The sequence below is a fragment of the Sinocyclocheilus anshuiensis genome, unplaced genomic scaffold (assembly GCF_001515605.1).
Source record: "Sinocyclocheilus anshuiensis isolate Anshui unplaced genomic scaffold, SAMN03320099.WGS_v1.1 scaffold962, whole genome shotgun sequence".
NCBI classification, from domain to species: domain Eukaryota; kingdom Metazoa; phylum Chordata; class Actinopteri; order Cypriniformes; family Cyprinidae; genus Sinocyclocheilus; species Sinocyclocheilus anshuiensis.
This window is the reverse complement of record NW_015537985.1, coordinates 101,075-120,954: the sequence shown is the minus strand read 5'-3', so window position 1 is coordinate 120,954 and position 19,880 is coordinate 101,075. Positions and strand designations below refer to the sequence as shown.

General features: G+C 38.1%; 1 protein-coding gene across 1 annotated transcript; it reads right to left on the bottom strand.

Annotated features, from left to right (window-relative positions):
* Positions 1-8,652: 8,652 nt before the first annotated feature.
* Positions 8,653-19,342, bottom strand: LOC107674011 (phospholipid phosphatase-related protein type 3-like). Its single transcript, XM_016467873.1, has 8 exons — positions 19,035-19,342; positions 15,887-15,990; positions 14,723-14,908; positions 14,355-14,484; positions 13,303-13,498; positions 12,617-12,674; positions 10,895-11,068; positions 8,653-10,179 (listed from the first exon to the last, which is right to left on the bottom strand). The coding sequence occupies exons 1-8, from the start codon at positions 19,060-19,062 to the stop codon at positions 8,863-8,865; spliced, it is 2,193 nt and encodes a 730-aa protein (XP_016323359.1). The 5' UTR covers positions 19,063-19,342; the 3' UTR covers positions 8,653-8,862.
* Between the last annotated feature and the right edge of the window lie 538 nt (positions 19,343-19,880).

The following is a 19,880-nucleotide window of genomic DNA, read 5'->3' as shown; positions in this document are numbered from 1 at the left end:
AGCAGTACAATTTCTTACATTTATATCCACCTTTCTTAAAAACACAATTGTGGGGCTATGCCATTTTTTACCTTGAATGTGCAAGGCTACTGGTGTGAGCCACTTCCAATTATTTTAGCTGTACAAAAACAGTCCGTTATGCTGCTTGATGTTCCAAACTGGTATTTGTTATTTTTTAATTAATTATTGTAATTAATTTTATTTATCAAAATGACAAGAATAGACATGAAAAGGCAAAAACAATGGGAATTTTTTTAAAATCACCAATCAATTTTTAGGTTTCAGAAAAATTTGATTTTTTTATTGCTAACTTTGTTTAAGGATGGTTCTCAGCTATGTTATAAAACATATAACAAAATGATTTGATATACCATTTTGCTTTATGCAATATGTGTGTAAAAATTCCATAAACTGGTTTTCCCATTAAGCACAATGTTATCTATACACTGTATCTAATTTGCATATTAAAGTGCTGTTGGGACAGCATGTTGAAAAAAGTGTAATGATGGGAGTAGTAATTGGCCAGATTTTCATAATAATATCTAATATTTCACAAGAATATTGATATATAATTTTTTTTTCCTATTCAATTCTTTTGTCTCCCAAAATGTATAATAAACATGCTTTTAGTCCTGGTGTCCTCTACAGTGGACATGTATGAAATTATGTCCTGTTTCATAACAGGAAGTCATATTTTGATTTGAAACCCCATAACATTTTCCTGAGATGTTGATTTATGACAAACAATTTGAAAATTAATCAGATTTAAATTATAATTACAAAATATTATCATATTTCCATAAGGATGTACAATTATATCACTAAATTAATGTCAGCCATTTTTAAAAACCAAGGAGAGGGAGTGGTCATGGTGAAACATCCAATCATTTGGTATCTCTGGAAAGCCCTGAATGTGCTCTGTACAGGACATCCAGACTTAAAACTGTGACATGTAACGTCTCAGAGAAATTCACTAAAATATATACCCATAGCTGGGTCTCAGGAGGTTATACCACAAAAGCATTTCCTGCACTTTCTATACCTTAGCGGCTAATGAATCGGAAGTCTCGCACATTCACAGGAAATAGCTTACTTCTTTGTTGAAATATAATGTGGATATGTGTGACCCGTCTCTGCTGTAATGTTTCTGATGAAGCATATATTTAATTTAACCCATAATCTCAGGCTGACTGATGCTTATTTGACATCACTTTCTAAGAATGCACCCTAAATGGGTGCAAAACAATAAAGCAATAAGTGACAAAAGTTTGAAAAAAAGTTTTTTTTTTCATTCTGAAATCTCATTGGACCAATACCCCATTTCATGTATATTGACTATAAAATGTGGATGATTAACTTTAGAGATTTAGATTTGGATATACATATAGGCTAATGATAAATCCCCAGAGTTCCACAAGGAAAACCATGATAAGGATCCCGCTTGTAGAAGCATCATGGAAGCCAAGGTGTGCTTAGTTCTACTTTCTTCAGAGTCACACCCCATTTTCGCATTTGGAGTGGATAGATAAACTGATTGTTGCTGAAGTGTTGTAATATATTTTTTTAATCGTAAAACATACTTGTGACATTTGAGCCACCAATCAATTGACTGTATCTGCTCTTACAAATTCTAGTACTTGATAGTTCACCCAAAAATGAAAGTTCTGTCATCATTTACTCACCCTCAAGTTGTTTGACTGTTATCCACTGACTTCCATATTTTTCTGTACTATGGAGGTCAATGGGGACCGTTTGGTTACCCACATTCTTCAAAATATCTTCTTTTGTGTTCAGCAGAAGAAAGAAAGTCATACAGGTTTGATGACAGAATTTTCATTTCTGGATGAACTATCCCTTTAGGTTTGTGTGTTTATGTTATGATAAAATAGGACATAAACACTGAATATATATTGAATATAAACAATATATATTGAATATTGAATATAACGAATATAAGTTGAATATTGTGTAGTTGATTTATTGTGTCCTTTGTTTATTGGTATTAAATTCAAGTACAAAAGGGATATCTCACTCCCTCTATGTATATCCCTCAAAATAATCTCGAATTAGAGATATATTTACACCCTACTTACAGCACAGAAGACTTGATAAAGCTGCAAATGCCACACAATGGCAATGAATCAGTCTCCTGTAGAGGGCGTAAAAGCTCCATTCATGAAACTCATATTTTCTCAACTGCAAAAGTGCACAGGAAGTTGCATGCATTTTCCTCATATTTAATATTTATTTTAATTGAGCTTTGTGTTTCCTGTGTTTTGTGTTTCCATCAAGATACTGAACATGCTGCTGCAGATTTTGAATCCTTAGGAAATGCAATTTGCAATAAGAACAAAATCCAAGGTGTTAAAAATACCCTAAACTGGGAGTTCACAGTGGTAAAATTAGATGTGATAACAATATAATTGGCATAAATGTAATCCATCTTTATGGCAAAGGTTCTCATCCTCAAAAAATAACATGAATTACCTTTGAGGACAGAGTTGTACTTTTATAGTCTGCATATGTAGACACAATTTCCAAACCAGTTTTGTGAATGCACACCATTTCATTGGCCACTTCTGTTGAAATGGTATTAAGCATTTTAAGTTATTACTAAACATATGAGAGAATTTGTGTTTCTCTTAGTCCTACATGAATGAATTGCACCACATGTGTTCTCCTGGGAGACTATGACTCATAAAGGCTGTTGCAACCTATATTTGTCTAGTTCTGCGTGCACATTTGTGTTTATGAGCCAGCATAAATGTGAAGAAATAAAGATATTAGTTATCCCTCTCATAACTTTAATATGAAGTCTGTTTCTGACATTTGAAGGTCAGCGCTCAAGCTCCACTATACAGGCCAATTCATTTAGTCTCCATTCTAGAGGGGAGGGGTAGAGGTAGAAGAAAATGGAACTGAAGACTTTATTTTGGAATAAATTGATATAAATCTAATGCTCAACATTTTTTAAGATGTGAGAGATTTGTTTTCTGCTTAAGGATACACTCTTAAAAATAAAGGTGCTTCGTGATGCCATAGAAGAACCTTTTTGTCTAAATGGTTCCATAAAGAACTTTTAACATCTGAAGAACCTTTCTGTTTCACAAAAGGTTCTTTGTGGCAAAAGAAGGTTCTTCAGATTATAAAAAGGTAAGAAAGAGATGGTTCTTTAAAGAACCTTTGACTGAATGGTTCTTTGTGGAACCAAAAATGGTTCTTCTATGGCATCGCTTGAAGAACCCTCTCAAGTTCAGGGCCTTTTTAAGGTTAGAAAGATGAATGGTAGTTTTTGGTTGATAATTGCTGTATTACTGTTATGGGAAATGAGACTGAAGCTGCTGCTTTGTAATTCATAAAACAGAAATGTCTGCACAGAGCGATGAATGTAATTAAAGAAGGCCTTCACTCCTCTCCTTTCCGTAACACAACAGAGAATACATGAAATTTGACATCCTTTGCTATTATCTTTGTATTCTCTGTGAAAACCAGTGGTGTGTCATCCGGAGCACAAACTGTTGGTCTGTCTGGGACTGTTTTTTTCACCAGCTTTCTGCTATTTTCGTTCAGAGCATCTGTGCCACACAAATCACCTGGGTTTTGAGCTAGGAGAGGGTAGGAATCATGCAGTGGAGACCCAATAGCAGATTTTAAGACAGTAAAATGAAGGAGCAAGCAACAGTATAAGAAAAAAAGTGTGAATCTAATTTGAATAAAATCAATTAATATAGTTTTTACCACATTATATATTTATAAATATCTATATCTGTATATCTATATGTATATACGTATGTATGTATGTATGCAATAACCTTATGTTAAATAATATAAGGTTATTTACACATAATCTTAAAATAGGCAATCAGCCTAAAATGTCCCTTACACCTCTTCTTGTAGTACCATGAAAAAAAAGGGAACTGGGCACTGGGAAAAGTGTTTTGTTTTTGTTTTTTCATTAAGAAAGACCTAAAGAAATATGGTTCCATCTTCATCTACTTTTTCCATTTTAAATGTAGGGTTTGTGCGGAGCTCAGCACATGACATGTGGAAGAAAAAGTTGTTTGTTTGCCTGTTCTTGATTGTCTCACTGCACTGCAGGTGAGACAATCAAGGCAGTATTTGAGCAGTAGCAGTAATGCAAGTGATGTCTTGGCCATTAATTAACAATTCACGCTGACTTTTCCACCCTTACTATCTGCCTGTGAATGCAGAACATTAACACATAAACAAGCAAGCATACAGTCTTCCCAATTATCTGTTGTAAGAACAGTGTAAGTGTGTCAGAGCGTCAGCCTGCAGGACATGCTCACAGCAATGTTACCATTTAGAATCTTCATGCATCTGCAAGCAAAATCAAATCAATTCACTCATGCTCAAATCACCCTTCAGACCGCCTACACTGCATATTATGACTGTGAGATGTAGTAGGCACACACATGTAAATGAGAGTAGGCCAAGTCAAGTTGCATTTTTTAAATCACTGTAATCTCAGTCTTTCATGGTGTATAAAATTTATTAACATTAATTCACCACTTGTTCTGAAGAGCAATTCAAATACTAAAATTGCAAGTGACTACAGTGTGATGTTTCTTATCACTTTATCACTCATTTGAAGTATACGTTCAGTGCACACTTGATAAGTAAGCAGTTGATATGGTTTGAGAAATTTAGCTTTAGCTTCTCAGATGCTTCCTCACATTCACTATAGTGAGTTTTGAATGAAGCCTTTTGTTACTGAAGCAAAAGGAGGGACAGTAAAACTTGATTAAGCCAAAAAGAGTTTGTTCTTGCCTTTCCATATGTGGTCATGTAATGTGTGCCAGCTTCTCCATTTGTGGCATAATCTGTTCGAGTAAGAAGTAAATTTTCTTCACCTCCTTTTGTTCCTCACTTCATGGTTCATGGTCATCTTCAAGATCACAGAGATGCTTTATCCAAGACTCTGTATGACCCTGTGCCATTGAGGTACATTGCGGCAAAATGAATAAAAATTTTCAACCAATGCGGATGGACAACTGTTGTGTTACCCAGAGTTCTGGAAGGGGTGTAAAACATCATTGGCACAGAATTTATCTGGTTAGTTTGGGACATGATTTCCCAAAATGACATAAAACAACAGTGTAACATCTGATTAATTTTGGCTGATTGTTAATTTCTTTACTTATAATCATAAAAACCTTACAAACCTTATACAATTGAGTTGTATAAATATATTTATTTGAATTTATAAACATTAATTTATAAATTAACATTAGACTACTAAATGCTGTAAAAATTGTTCATTGTTGGTTCACAGTACCTAATGCATTAACAAACTAATTACAGCTTATTGGTAAGCGTTACTAATGGATGTTTACCAACCATCACAACCATCAACAAGTATGCATATTTAATTTAACTATAACATTAGCTGTAGAATACACTTCTTCACCATAATCATGTATGTACTGTTAATATTAGAGTATCCATAATTCAAAGCCACATACCGCACTTGTAGGATCTGTTTGACAATAACTGTATCATTAATTTGGTCTCCTTGGTCTAAACTCCTTAATTCTACAATGAGATTGATCTCCAGAGCAGAACTCCCAAACATTGTGTCCTGCAGGACAGTTTCGATCTTGATTGATAGAATGAGTGTGATCTTGACATGCTTTAGATACTGTATGTCTCCTCAATCACATGATATTTGCAAACTCAACAGCCTTGATATTATCTTACAAATCAGACTGCTAGCCTTCCATTCTATTCCAAAATATCTTGCTCAGTTGTTTTCAAATGCTCAATCTCTATTTTTCTTCTTTTGGCTTCTTGTAGTGTTGAATCACCACAAGGAGGTCAAAACTGTGCTGTTGGAGTAGCGCATACGAGTCACAGTCATTCCACAGAAGCCTAGGCTGCAGATCTTTTTATGACCCACAAAGGGAACATTCACTCTTCTTGTAGAGCTGCAATATTGAGTCACAGTCTGACTTGGCCCAGGGCACTGAATGTTTAATGCACTATTCTGAAATGAGTATATGATTTGATCACTGTCTTTACAACAGGCATGTCACGCCATATTCTCTCTAACTGTTTTAATAAGCATGGTCTTAACCCTAAATAGCCACAAGACAGGCCTCTCTTAGGACACTTGTGTCTTCAGCAGCTCTAATTTATTAATTTTTTTAAAGATTAAAATAACATGAATTATGTTGGGTGTCTTTTTGACAGATTAATTAAAGATGGCCGATGTAATAGTGTTTGAGAAATCTGAAGAGATACTCTCTTACAACCTAAAGCTGCCTCTATTAGAAGAGCAATGAGTATCACTGCAAATTGCATGTAATACTGCAGATTGCATGTAACATCTTTAAAACTAAGTGTTAATTATCAGACCAAAATCTTCTGCATGCAATAATTTAGAACACTGTCTAACACTTGATGGCTGTGCTGTCAATTCTTTGTCATCAGTTAGGAGCATAGGTGTGCTATTTGATAGCAACATTTCCTTTGAAAGTCATGTTTCTAGCATTTGTAACCGCATTTTTCCATCTTAAAAATATATATAAATTACGACCTATGCTCTCAATGTCAAATGCAGAAATGTTAATTCATGCATTCATGACCGCAAGGTTAGATTATTGCAATGCTTTATTGGGTGGATGCTCTGCACACCTAATAAACAAACTCCAGTTGGTCCAAAATGCAGTAGAGTTCTTTCTAGAACCAGGAAGTATGACCATATTAGCCCAGTTCTGTCAACACTGCACTGGCTCCCTGTTAAACATCGTATACATCTTAAAATCTTGCTAATTACTTATAAAGCCCTGAATGATTTAGCTCCTCAGTAATTGAGCAAGCTCTTATCACATTATTGTCCTTCATGTCAACTGCAATCTCAAAACTCTGGCCATTTGATAATACCTAGAATATCAAAATCAACTGCGGGCGGCAGATCCTTTTCCTATTTAGCGCCCAAACTCTGGAACAATCTACCTAGCATTGTTCGGGAGGCAGACACATTCTGTCAGTTTAAATCTAGATTAAGACCCATCTCTTTAACATGCTTTTCCTATTTAGTGCCCAAACTCTGGAATAATCTACCTAACATTGTTCGGGAGGCAGACACATTCTGTCAGTTTAAATCTAGATTAAGACCCATCTCTTTAACATGGCATACACATAACACACAATCAATTTTCTATAATTCAAAAGATTGTTAGGCTGCATTAATTAGGTCAACCGGAACCGGGAACACTTCCCATAACACCCGATGTACTTGTTACATCGTAAGAAGAATGGCATCTACGCTAATATTAGTCTCTTTTATTTTTATTCCGAGGTCACCATAGCCACCCAGATCCAGTCCGTATCCAGATCAGATGGTCACTGCAGTACCCTGGATCCAGTCTGTCCGTATCCAGTCCAGATGGTGGATCAGCACCTAGAGACGACCTCTACAGCCCTGAATGTCAGCAGAGACCATGTCAACTAGACAAATCCTAGAGACAGATCCCCTGTGAAGACCTTGTTGGCCATCGGCACAAGACCACGAGAACCAGACGAGTCCTCTGCTCAATCTGACATGCGTTGCAGCCTGGAATTAAACCACACAATGCTGTTTTCGTCTGGCCAGAGGAGAACTGGCCCCGCCCCCGACCGAGCCTGGTTTCTCCCAAGGTTTTTTTTTTTCCACTTTCTGTCACCGATGCAGTTTTGGTTCCTTGCCACTTGTCGACTTTGGCTTGCTTAGTTGGGAACACAATTTCTGGCAGAATTGTTGACTTGACTACACAGACACTACTGGAAGAGAACTGAACTGAGCTGGACGATGACATCACTGAATCAACAATGAACTGACTTTAACTGATAAACTGACTGTTTTCTCTAAATAATAAATGATTGAACATTGTTTAATATAAATATCTATAATATAAAATATATGAATGCATGCCCTGTTATTAGTGGAAGGCATAAATGCATGGGTTGTTTTTGTTGTTGATGTTCAGAAAATAAAAATTTCTGAAGAAATTTAAATACTCAGTATGATAGTCCATCACTTGCTTCTCAAAATGTCTGAGAAAATCAAGGATTTTGGCACAAAACGATTATCAGAATGCATTAGATTCACTGATTAAAAGCAGATAGTATTATTACAATTTTATTTTTCAAAGTTTGTTACAAAAACCTTAACATTGGGCAGGAAAATGAAAGAGACCATCCCTGCTGATATATAACAGTCCATCCAAGGTCAAAAAGACACATAAATAAACACACATGCAACACGTACAAACAAGCAAGAGTACTTCATATTTTAGTATAAAAAGGAGAAAGTGACTAGGCCTACTTAAAACTGATTCCATACACAGCAAAGCGATGAGACTGCTTACCTGCTCATATTCCCACAATAAAACTGTCCTCAATGAGTCTGAAACATTAAAGAACTAAAACACTAGTTCTTCTTGTACAAACAATGTAAGTCTTTGTGTATGATTGAAACCTCTAACGTAAATATGTTTAGTTGTTATGTCTTGGTTCATGAGAACTTAGCTTCTTGAAAGGGGCAACATTTTCTGCACTTCAAATTCGTGAAAATGGAAAAGAACAGAAACCCTTAATGTATTAATCACAACTTGATTTTGTATTTCATTTTTTGAGGTTTGTGGGTCATCTTTCCTTACAGATTGTGCATGTACTGTACACCTTCTCAAGTCTGTGTGATCCTTTTGGTGCTCCAATGCACTAATCCACCCCAGATGCTTGATGTGAGGTAACCAAAAAGGCTGTTTCTCTCACCGTCCACGGAAAACACAATTATTCATATTGGGTTCCTCCCAAAAGAAATCTGTAGTGTCCCTGTTTTTGCCTTCAGTAACATCTTCAGTCTTTAAATGGTCTGTTTGTTTGCAAGTTCTTAAAGAAGTGGTCCGGCTCTGGGTGAGGCTGCCCAGGCTCCCAGTCTTTAGCTGAGATTGAGGACTTACGGTGAAGCGAGGAATCTCGACTGAGACTGCTGTCGAGGAGCAGGTCAGGATGAGGTGGCGGAGGCAGGATCCCTGGGTCAGGATCACTGGTAGAGAAGCAGAGAGAGTCTGTTTTCATGGGACGATAATCACGGATGCATTCCTGCCTGGGGAGAGTTCGGCTGGTCTCGTGAACCTCAGTGCTGCCATTGGAGGTGCTCCTCCAATCCCATGTGTTCCCGTTGCCTGAAGAAAGACGGACCACTCGGTGATATGGAGCATGAGCGTCTACCGTGACAATGCTGCTTCTGTCTTGTTCCGAAGGGATGCGGTAGTACGGAGACTCTGAGCCGGTGCTGGAGGTGGCACAGGACGAGGCGGTCTCGGAAGACTTTGGTGTAGTGATGCTACCCGGACCGTGTTGCTTAGACATGGCAATGACCTGCATAACCCGTGGCTGGTTGGGCAGCCATGGAGGTTCTGGTGTGGCAGCTGGTACTGGACCTCCTTTCTCCGTCATGGACAGCCATTTAGCCCGTGTGGTGGCACTTTTAGGTGACACCGGTGGTGGTCTGGTAGCTTCCTCTGGGATATGAACCAACTGCTGGGCCCCAGACCTCTGAGGCATCATTGCCCTGGCACCTCCTGCTGTCGTTGTTGCTCCTCGGTTAGCTTGCACGGTAGGATAAAGGGAGGACGGCATGCCCAGATCCTCCGAAGCTTCTCCCTCAACTCCGTCAACTCCCTCTGCAGTTGCTCCTTCCTCCTCTTCCTTGTCCTTCAAGCTGAGACTGCGCATCTCTATTGATTTCTGCTTCCATTCGGACACCAACTGTTTAGAGCGCTGAGAGTCCATCGGCACGTGGAAGGTCATGTGACGCTGAGCAGGCTCCTCCATAGTGTTGGTGTTAGCACGGGGCAGTGTGTTACTGAAGGTCACCATGGTCTCCTTTCCCATCGGGCTGCGAGGAGCCAGGAGTTCAACATCTGCACTAGCTCTCTTTAGGCTGCCCATTGAGGCCTTCTCTCGACGCACCTTACGGTTCAGGCTAGAAACATGTGGTGGGGCTGACAGCTCATCGTTGCTTTCAGAAGCATGAGCCTTTTGATACACAGAGTCATGTCCACGCTGTGTCAGTTCTCTTAGAGGGTCTTTTTGTGGAGGAGGGGGCTGCTTCAGTGGCCTGGGGGAGGATTCTTCATTGGACTTAAAGTTCCCCACTGCATATAGTGCCTGGGGTGTGAGAAACAGTTGTTATTTTAAGGTTAACGAAAGTCCACTAATTAATCTAGGATTTTTACCTCATGAAGACAAATTAAATAGATTGCACATACACCAAATGTATTTGTACACTTTACTCAAATGTGCTTTTTGAACAGTTCATATTAGAACATTGGCCATTAATATTAAGAGTTGGTTCTCTCTTTGCTGCTATAACAGCTTTTATGAATCTGGGAAGGTTTTCCACTGACAGTGTTTATTTTATTATTATTTTATTTGGTATTTTATTGTATTTTTACTGTAAAAATTAAACACTTATTGTTATTCAGTGCTACAGAGCTTAAGTTTTATTACTTTCACTTTTTGTCTATTGACGTTTTTCTTTTACCTATTTGCTATTGTAATGTAAATTGCATTTTTAGAAATAGTTTTAACCCTCTTGATTGGTTAGAGAGATTATAACGCAAAAACATATCAGCGGAAAGAGACTAAGCAAAAAGATGACACGGAGAGAGTGAAAAGGAGCTGTGAAATTGTTACTGATGAATCCTGGAGGATTTCTCTTCCTCTAATAGAAAAGAAATCCTAAATATAGAGCTTGCAGTCGGCAGATTATAAAACACTGAAAAGAGGAAGATAAATAAGTCTTGATATCCTCAGCTAACCCAAAATTCAAGCTGTCAAAGCAAAAGTTGTTCAGAGAAGCAAACTAAAAACAAAGACTCACTAGATAAACAGCGATGCCAGCCCCAATCACAAAGCCCACGTAGACATCAATCGGGTGGCTTCGATACTGGGTGATCTGGGTCAAGCTTGCCAGGGCTGCTGCTATAGCAAATGCAAACACCAGCACAGGCTTCAGCAGCTTGGTACTGTCCGATATGGTGGAATTGAAGTACATCTGAGTAGAGAAACATGAGTATCACAACAACATGACACAACTGCTTTGGTAAAAACCTCATAAATATGAAATGACCTCTAACAGCTATCTCAAATGAAACTTTCTTTTTCTACTTAAAATTTGGGTTTTCACTGTTCTTGTTTGTTTTAATCAAGTTGATGTTTCACTGTAAACCCTTAAGTCTTACAGTGCTTTAAAATCCATAAAATAAAGGTTTTAAATAGTAGTAACTCAAAATGATCAAGCACAAAATTGAGTGTGGGGGGAATAAACTCTTGTGCTCTTATGCATGCTTAATCAAATCATGGGAATTTATAAGGACATTTGATTTTTTTAAATCAATGCATTATTTAAAATTAATAGAGGTATTTGCTTTTTGATAATTGTTGTTTTTTTATTTTATCAGGCTTGTTCAAAGACATTGTCCAGGCATAATTTCCCATCCGCTCCATGTGCTATAATATGATGTTTTTTTTAGAATAGAATTTAGAGATAATTCAATAAGTAATTAAGTAAAAAAGTGATACTTTAATCACAGAATCTAAGAGTTAAATCTTAAAAAATTAGTCCAGCAACTTACTTAAATGGTTAAGTTTGATATTTGAGACCCACATACTTCCATGGGGAAAGACATGCAATTCCTAGTCCACTTTACTTGAGTCAATTACCTCCGTTTCATTTTTGTTTTTACAGTAACTGGTTTGCATGCTTTTTTTTAAGGTCAGCCAATTAGATTCTACAGGATAACACTAATTCCAATTAGAATTACCCAAAATACTCCAAATGTAGTTACAGCAGCTTGACTGTCTCTCTTAACTGTCCAGAGAGAATGACTTCATTAACAGTTGGAATCCCACATTGAGTTCAGTGAGACATAGCTAACAAAAAAAGACTAATGAGCATCTCAGGCTCTACAGCTGGAAGACACCAAGCTGGCTGTGGCCTATATACTCTACACTTATTAGGAAATCAGCAGAGGTCAGTCAGCAGTTGACAAGACTCTGCGCTACTTAATGCTTTTGCTGGATCCTTCTAATAACAGTGCTAGCTTAGTGATCACAGCGGCACGATTTTTCAAATGACAAGTATTTTGCATCAGACCATTTTTAAATCAAAGTTCCCTGAGAAAAGTAATGAGAAACGCTTACCGAGATGTAGACGGCTGCACCTAAAATACTCCAAATGTAGTTACAGCAGCTTGACTGTCTCTCTTAACTGTCCAGAGAGAATGACTTCATTAACAGTTGGAATCCCACATTGAGTTCAGTGAGACATAGCTAACAAAAAAAGACTAATGAGCATCTCAGGCTCTACAGCTGGAAGACACCAAGCTGGCTGTGGCCTATATACTCTACACTTATTAGGAAATCAGCAGAGGTCAGTCAGCAGTTGACAAGACTCTGCGCTACTTAATGCTTTTGCTGGATCCTTCTAATAACAGTGCTAGCTTAGTGATCACAGTGGCACGATTTTTCAAATTACAAGTATTTTGCATCAGATCATTTTTTAAATCAAAGTTCCCTGAGAAAAGTAATGAGAAATGCTTACCGAGATGTAGACGGCTGCGAAGCCAGAAAGAGTGGCGTGCTGGGAGGGGAAAGTTTTCCTGATAACACAGAAACAGGCAAAAAGAGGAAAAAGTGACAGCGACTTCAGTAACACATCAAATGCATTATCACAGAGCGCAGCCAAGAGTTTTAGCATGTGAGGAAGAAATGTAAATGAGCCAAGAAAGAGATGCAGGAGGAAAGTACTACGCTTCAGTGAGCAAAACACAATTTCATATCTGTTCCATAGCTTCCTTGTTCTATGTGCCGCCTGACAAGGATTTGGGGATAAAAGAGGATCACATCCATTTGTAATCCTTGTAGGGAAACACTGCAATGGGATAGAAACTTAAAACTTGAAATAAACACAAAGAATATATATATTTTCATCCTGTTTAGTCCACACATTGGATATGCAATAGGGAAACACTGCAATGGGATAGAAACTTAAAACTTGAAATAAATATATTGAATATATATTTTTCATCCTGTTTAGTCCACACATTGGATATGCAACACTACAGGGATAAATTGTATGTGTGGATTGCATAGAAATAAACAATACTATGTGTTTTAGCACATATATGGAAATATAATATGTAAATCAGGTAACAGTCTAAACATAACAACAAAATGAAATTACCCAGACATATGTGAGAAAGCATGGTGTTGTTTGTGTGTATTCACCTTGCTGACAGGATGGCATACTGGTCCCGGCCTGAGCAGATGTCCTGGGTTATGTAGGGGCTTTTATCGCAGGCCACACCCGGCAGTGTGTAGTTGGGTTTGCACACGGTTAGGAAGAAGGGAGCATGATAGCCAGTGGCCAGCTGGATAACGTCAGTCACCAATGCAGTGGCGCACAGCCCAAACACATGAACACCTGTGAGGGGACGAGAAACTGTCAGTGTGGAAACGTGAGAACAGAGCCAGACTTGTTTTTGTTTGTCTGTGTGACTATTATGTAGCCAACACTCGACCATATGCTTCTACCAAAATAGAAAAACCTGTAAAAATGTCTGAATGCTGTCAGTGTATGAATAATGAATGTCAGAAGTCAAAAGAGGTCCTAACTCCTGAGTATTAAAACTAAAGAATAAGAGATCTTATAGACCATCAAATTGTTCTGCTTGAGTGCCATTTAAAGCTTTTTTTGTATGTGTACCTACAAGTATCATACAAATATGTATTATTTGCATATATATTTTAATTATGTGTATATACTGTATATTTTAACTTTACCCTTAATCTCCTTATTACAGATATTGAGTATACTCAACAAATTTGTTTTAGAATATTTTTGTGTGTGTGCATGGCAGCAGCCAGGTCAACTTAAGAATGTTTCTATAATCATAAACCATATTGATTGACCATTTGTGGGATGTTTTTTAAGGGTCAGCTTAGAAATAAAATCAGTAATGCATGTGATATGGACTGAGGCATACCTGAAATATCTTTGTAGATTTGTCATTATAAAATGTTACTGTTAAACATTTGACCCCAAATATTGTTTAATTGTAAATTGTTCAACACTGAGGTATTGTTATGGGGCTGACAAGACGTGAGACGTGCGGATCCATGTGCAAGCTTTTATTTAAAGCAGAAGAGGTCAGAAACACAGGCAGGGTCGAACAATGGCAAATAGGTTGCGAGAGGCAATGAAATGGAAAGGGTGACCTCTGATGGCTAGCAGACGGAAGTTCATGGACCGGATACGTGACAGGTATCTTTTAACATACCCACAAAGTGCACTGTTCTGCGTAAGAAGGAGTTAAAGTTGCAGCCTCCTGCATTTATACTCTCTTCTGAACCAGGGCGAATCTTCAGTTTGGACTGCATGCAGTACATCAAGACTTCACCCAGCATGATCTAAGCCAAAAACGCACAGAAGAATGAGAGCTGCCTGAAGCAACATTACAGAAATCCAATCTGTCAAGTGTTTAATTATGCTTTAAAGAATAGGTCCTTGACCATGCAATTCACTGGCCATGCTGTTACTGTCCACATTGCATCAATGAATAGAGTAACAGGATTTTGTGTAATATTCACAGTAGCAAGAGTGAGATAAATAGGTTAGGCTGTTTATGAATAGAGTATGAACACTCACAGACGCTGCAGGGCCAGCAAAGGCCAGGCTGAGCAGCATGAGCAGAGGGATGAGCTCGTCTCCTGTTTCCACATAGGGCATGCTCAGTGTGCGGTCATGGCAACGGAACCCAACTTTGGCTGGCTGTAATACGTCTGTCAGCTCCAAGAAGTAAAGAGAGATCATGGAGGATGCCACTATTGGCAGCTAAAAGGGAAGAAAAGGAAGAATAGTTGGGTTATGGGAAAGGTGGCACTGGAGAGGATTATGGAAGGAGGAATCAGTCAACATTTACCGCATGGATTCATTCATGAATTATTCATGCAAACATTATTATGCATACAGTGGTCCCAAAAATATTTGAACACTTAAGCCAAGCTTAAAAATGCACGAATGCCTTGGCTTGAAATAACAAAATATAGCATTTGTTATTTGAGACTACTTATTTTAATTCATTGCAAGATGCCTAAAGAGGAAAGTTAGTTCTGAGGAAAGCTCTAGCATCATTTGCTTGCAGACGCCACTTGGTTTGATTTTTTTAAATCCAATTTAATGACATTCAGGCAAGTGTGATGATATTCAGACATTTTAAGTGCGACTTAAGTGTCTAAACATCTATGTAAACATTAAAAAAATAGATCCAGCAGTAACTAGTTACATTTTCCTTTGATGTTTCATGTTTCAACAATTTTCTTAAGAGTTTTACATCAGTATTATCTAATTGAATAGGAATAAAGCAGTTTAAGTCAAATAATCCTTTGCTGAAATCCTGGTAAAACCTCTTAACCCTGTTTAAAACTTGTTCTTGACATCACCTACATAGTATGTAGTAGTTGAGCATTCCTGTATCCCGCCTATGATTCACTATATGTTAAATGGCATCTATGGTGTTAAATATCAGTTCTGTGACATTTGTCAAGTCATTTCATGTCATTTATTACACAGCTAAAATCCACATCTTCCACATTCATTTAACAGGCTCATAAGTTTCATCATGTCATTACATTGTAACTCAAAGCGACATGTAAATGGCATTCTATGCAGATGACTCTTCTCATAAGATAAGGTAGTGGTGCAGAACATGTCATGCTATTCTTTAGGCAGTTCAACGGCAGGATGAAGAAGCCTTGTAGAGATTGTCAAAGCTTCACCACAACAACTGAAACACAGTGAGCTCATACGTACCTCCACAAAGTAGAAACATGGCAGCAGTGTCATACTGTCTTTGGGAGGCTTCTTCTTGGGCTTGTCTTTTGGATACATCATTTTGGTGTTTGGTCGTGTAAAATCTAAACGTGAGAACAGAATAAGATCAAACACATGATATTTACTAGATGTGCATGATGACATATTGAATTTAACACTGATGAAAACAATGTCTTTGCAATGGCAAACTCTGTAAAGGTCTTAAACCACAATTTTCACAACTTTTTGTCTACTACTGTTTTTTTGGTATGTTGTTAAGCAACAATACATGTACTCTATCCCTCACAGTAACGTTTTCATTCCTCTCAAAAACTAAATAAGGCACTAACCTGAAGGTCTATTGAAAGATAAACATGGCTGTGCCTATGCTTGTGGTATTAAATATCCTGCAACTTTTATTCGGCTCAACCTCAAATGGTTTTGGAATATCTAAGTGTTCAAATCAGCCTGGTAAATGGATCACTTGGCATGTTTGTAGTTTGTTTTGCTAAGCCTGCAAATATTCTGTGCATCTGATGTGGATGGGTGGACACAAAGGCAGATACAGGGAGTGTAAAATGAATACACATGAGTTAAAGTTACACATTTTATATCTGTTTCATAACTATTTCGTTTAAATGACACAGTATAACAAACAAACAAATGTAATGTATACATATTTATTTATTTTTTTGATCGTCCTTGAGAGAAAAAAATGCATTTTACATTTGAAAAAAAAAAAGATGTATTTTTTGTGATATAGTTTTTTTTTTTTTTTTTTCAGAAGCGATGTTAATCAATTGGAAAGCAAACCATGCCGTGATAAAAGGCTCATCAACCATATCCTCATACATGTAATAAAATACACTGGTCTTTGGGGCTATAAATAAAAAGACCTCTAAAGTTGGCAAGTACTTTGTGTTCCATGATATGTTCCAAAAAAATATCTGTTCAAGATGTTCTGTAATGCCTAAAGGTGCCGCTTATAAGGGGTTCAAAAACAGTGCTTTATGACACATAACTGCAGTCGAACCAGAAATATTCAGATTAATAGTTTTGGATGATATTACAGCATTGTGGTGGTATTTGATGTGGTAGACAGCATAGCCAGTCAATATCAGTATTCAATACTGCTGCCTAGTATCAGATTAAAACCACTGCTGTGACTATTAGCACTGTAAATGTTCAGTTCTGCATATGCCCACCTAACGGATTAGTGACTAAGCTTCCCTTACTGGAGTTACCTTGTGGAATTCAGTATTGACTTAACATGCAATAGCCTGAATAGCCTCATCTCTCTCCAGGCAGAGAGCTAATGAAAGTTGGGTGACACATGGTGGCTGTATCGGCTTCCACGCCTCACACAGCACAAACAAAGAAGGTTCTTTTCAGGGGAGAGGGGACTATTTATCCTGCGCAACTTTGTTTGTCTCTGAAGAGAGAGGGGGATAAGGAGAGGGCCGGGCTGTCTGTGCTGTCAAGGAGTCTATTGGCTGGCAAATAAAAGGAGCTTAGCAATAAAGCAGCAATCAAGTCGGTCTGTGAGTCTCTTCAGCAATATGTCAGAGCTGGTGGGAAGTTGGTACTGAATAAATACGTACTAAACGTAGAGAAAGTGAGAGATTTTTAAACTCATTTAAGTGAGCCAACCTTTCCAGTGTTCCTGACTCAACACTGGCAAAAGACATTTGAAAAGAACTTGAAGGAGAGTCTGCAGACTCTAAGATAACGTAAAATGTCCGCAGTGAAGTGAAGGAAGGTATTTACAGTTACATTAGAGGGTTGTGTAATTTACACAAAATCCTGCTTTGAAAAAACAAATTTGTTAATTTCTCAAAGTATGAAAGCAATGTAGCTGTTTTTACCTTGGGAATCCACTTGTGATCTACTGCAGTCTTTTTATTATCGTTTATTATTATTATTATTATTATTATTATTGTAAGGCTCAGGTGTCACTTCCTCAACACCAAAACAGAAATTTGCATTTTAATTAATATACTGAATATTATTTAGAATATCGTAAAAAAAATGTTCTTATTGCAAATGTATATTCTGTTTAATGTTTGCATGTTATGTAGATTCAAAAATATGTGTTTGTTATTTTTACTTTTTACTTCAATAATCCTGCAGGCATTTTAAACAAAACACTTTCTTTCCATATAAAGTTTTTATCATTCATCTGCTTAAAAATCGCTTTGAAAGTGATTCCAACGATATCGTTATTCTCATATAGCTAGATTATTAAACAATTATTAAGACTTTATAGTTATCGTTGGTGTGAATGGACCTTTATGCTTCGTCGATGCCTAACTTGAGCTACATACTGTTGCTATGGTTACTTGCTCGAGTCAACGCAACTTCTGTTCATGAGCTTCTATTTAGCGCACTCTTTAATGGTTTTAGCTTTGGCTTACTTTTATCTGACTTCTTGGTGACAGAAACATGTACAAATTTCGATTAAATGTGTATATGCCTACTATCAATAAAAAATAATATTATGTATATTATTAATGTAAAATAATATATAGTTTTTGTCTTGACTCTCTGTGGGGGAGGGGGGAGGGCTAAGATTCTGACCGTCCGAAACCCCCCCAACATTTCCCACCCTTGAATCACTGATCTACTGTACCAGCTGCGCCGCTGTCCACTACATGGTACTGAAACTGCTGTGACTGAGCAGTGCTCTAACACTTGGCTAACAACCGAGATGTAACAGTAGGGATGAAGACAGTCATCTGTGATGAATAGAGCACACGCGATTTCACGGGACAATTTTAATCTTTGTTTTCAAGCACATATGGCATTATATGGAAGCCCCGATTAAAGTAGAATATTAATTAATATTTTCGTTGTTTTTTTTTTTCTCTGGCAGATTTGGCATTTCAAAATGTCCTCGTGGTCAGTTCTCACACAGCATACACCTTTCTCCTCTCCTGAAATGGTGTCATGAATTATTCTGGGCTGTCGTACAGAAAAACCCAGCATAATGCTAAAAATGAACTTTTTTATATTTAATGTGCATTTCAGAAAATAAATCTACAAATCCGCCACAAGATCTGGATTCTACATGTCAGGTTTCAGCATGTCCGCTTTTTAAGGGCTCCCAGGAACAGGCTCGGTCACCATCAGACAGACACTGATATCTCACCTCTTTCTCGGTGATGTTGGAAATTCATCGACTCCCTTCGACCCCTTCGCCGTCGCTTGGTTCGTCTGTGGCGCTCCAGCTTTCCTCAATGCGACTTAATCCATTTCACGCTTGAACAAAATATCTTCGTGTTCACTCCCCCCCTGTCCGCTGGAGGTAAGTGAACGGATAAAAGTATGAATGGAGCTGGACACTCCACTTATATTTCCTCAACGTAGCAAAGTCCCAGAAGTAGATGTGAGTAATTTCCTCGCAATCGGGCCACTTTCTCATGGAGATCTCAAATACAGACCTCTCGGATGAGCAGATAAACGAAACAGTAAGCGAAACAGGAATGCAGTGACTGTGTAGGGCACCGTGAACACAAAAGGCTAATAGGAAGGGGGTGAGGGAGGGGACAGAAACGAGGGAGTAGGCGGTCCACTTTTTAACACAAACACGCGGAGAGCACCTTAACCTCCGCTTATTTCCAGTCATCAACCCGTGATGTGTAACAAAAGAGACGCGACAGATTGTGCGGGAGTTCCGTTCACGACCGCAAGGGTTAATTCTCTCGTCTCTTTGTGCATGTGCATCGACTGCTCCATCATGCTGGACGTTATCTGTACTTTTAGATGTTAAGATATTCTTAACGGAGCAAATGTCTTATGTGGACCCACGTTAAACAAGTATGAGGCTTATTTGTTTGGGGTGGGGCTGCTTTTGGACCATGCGCTCCTTTGTGTCTAGCTAGGTATGTTTCCCGTCAGAAGCGGACAGACAGCAGCACATGGCGCAGGCAGCACGCCTTCAGTAGTGAGAACGTGTCAGCGCGTCACGGCAGACGCACGCTCGCTCCTCGCTGCT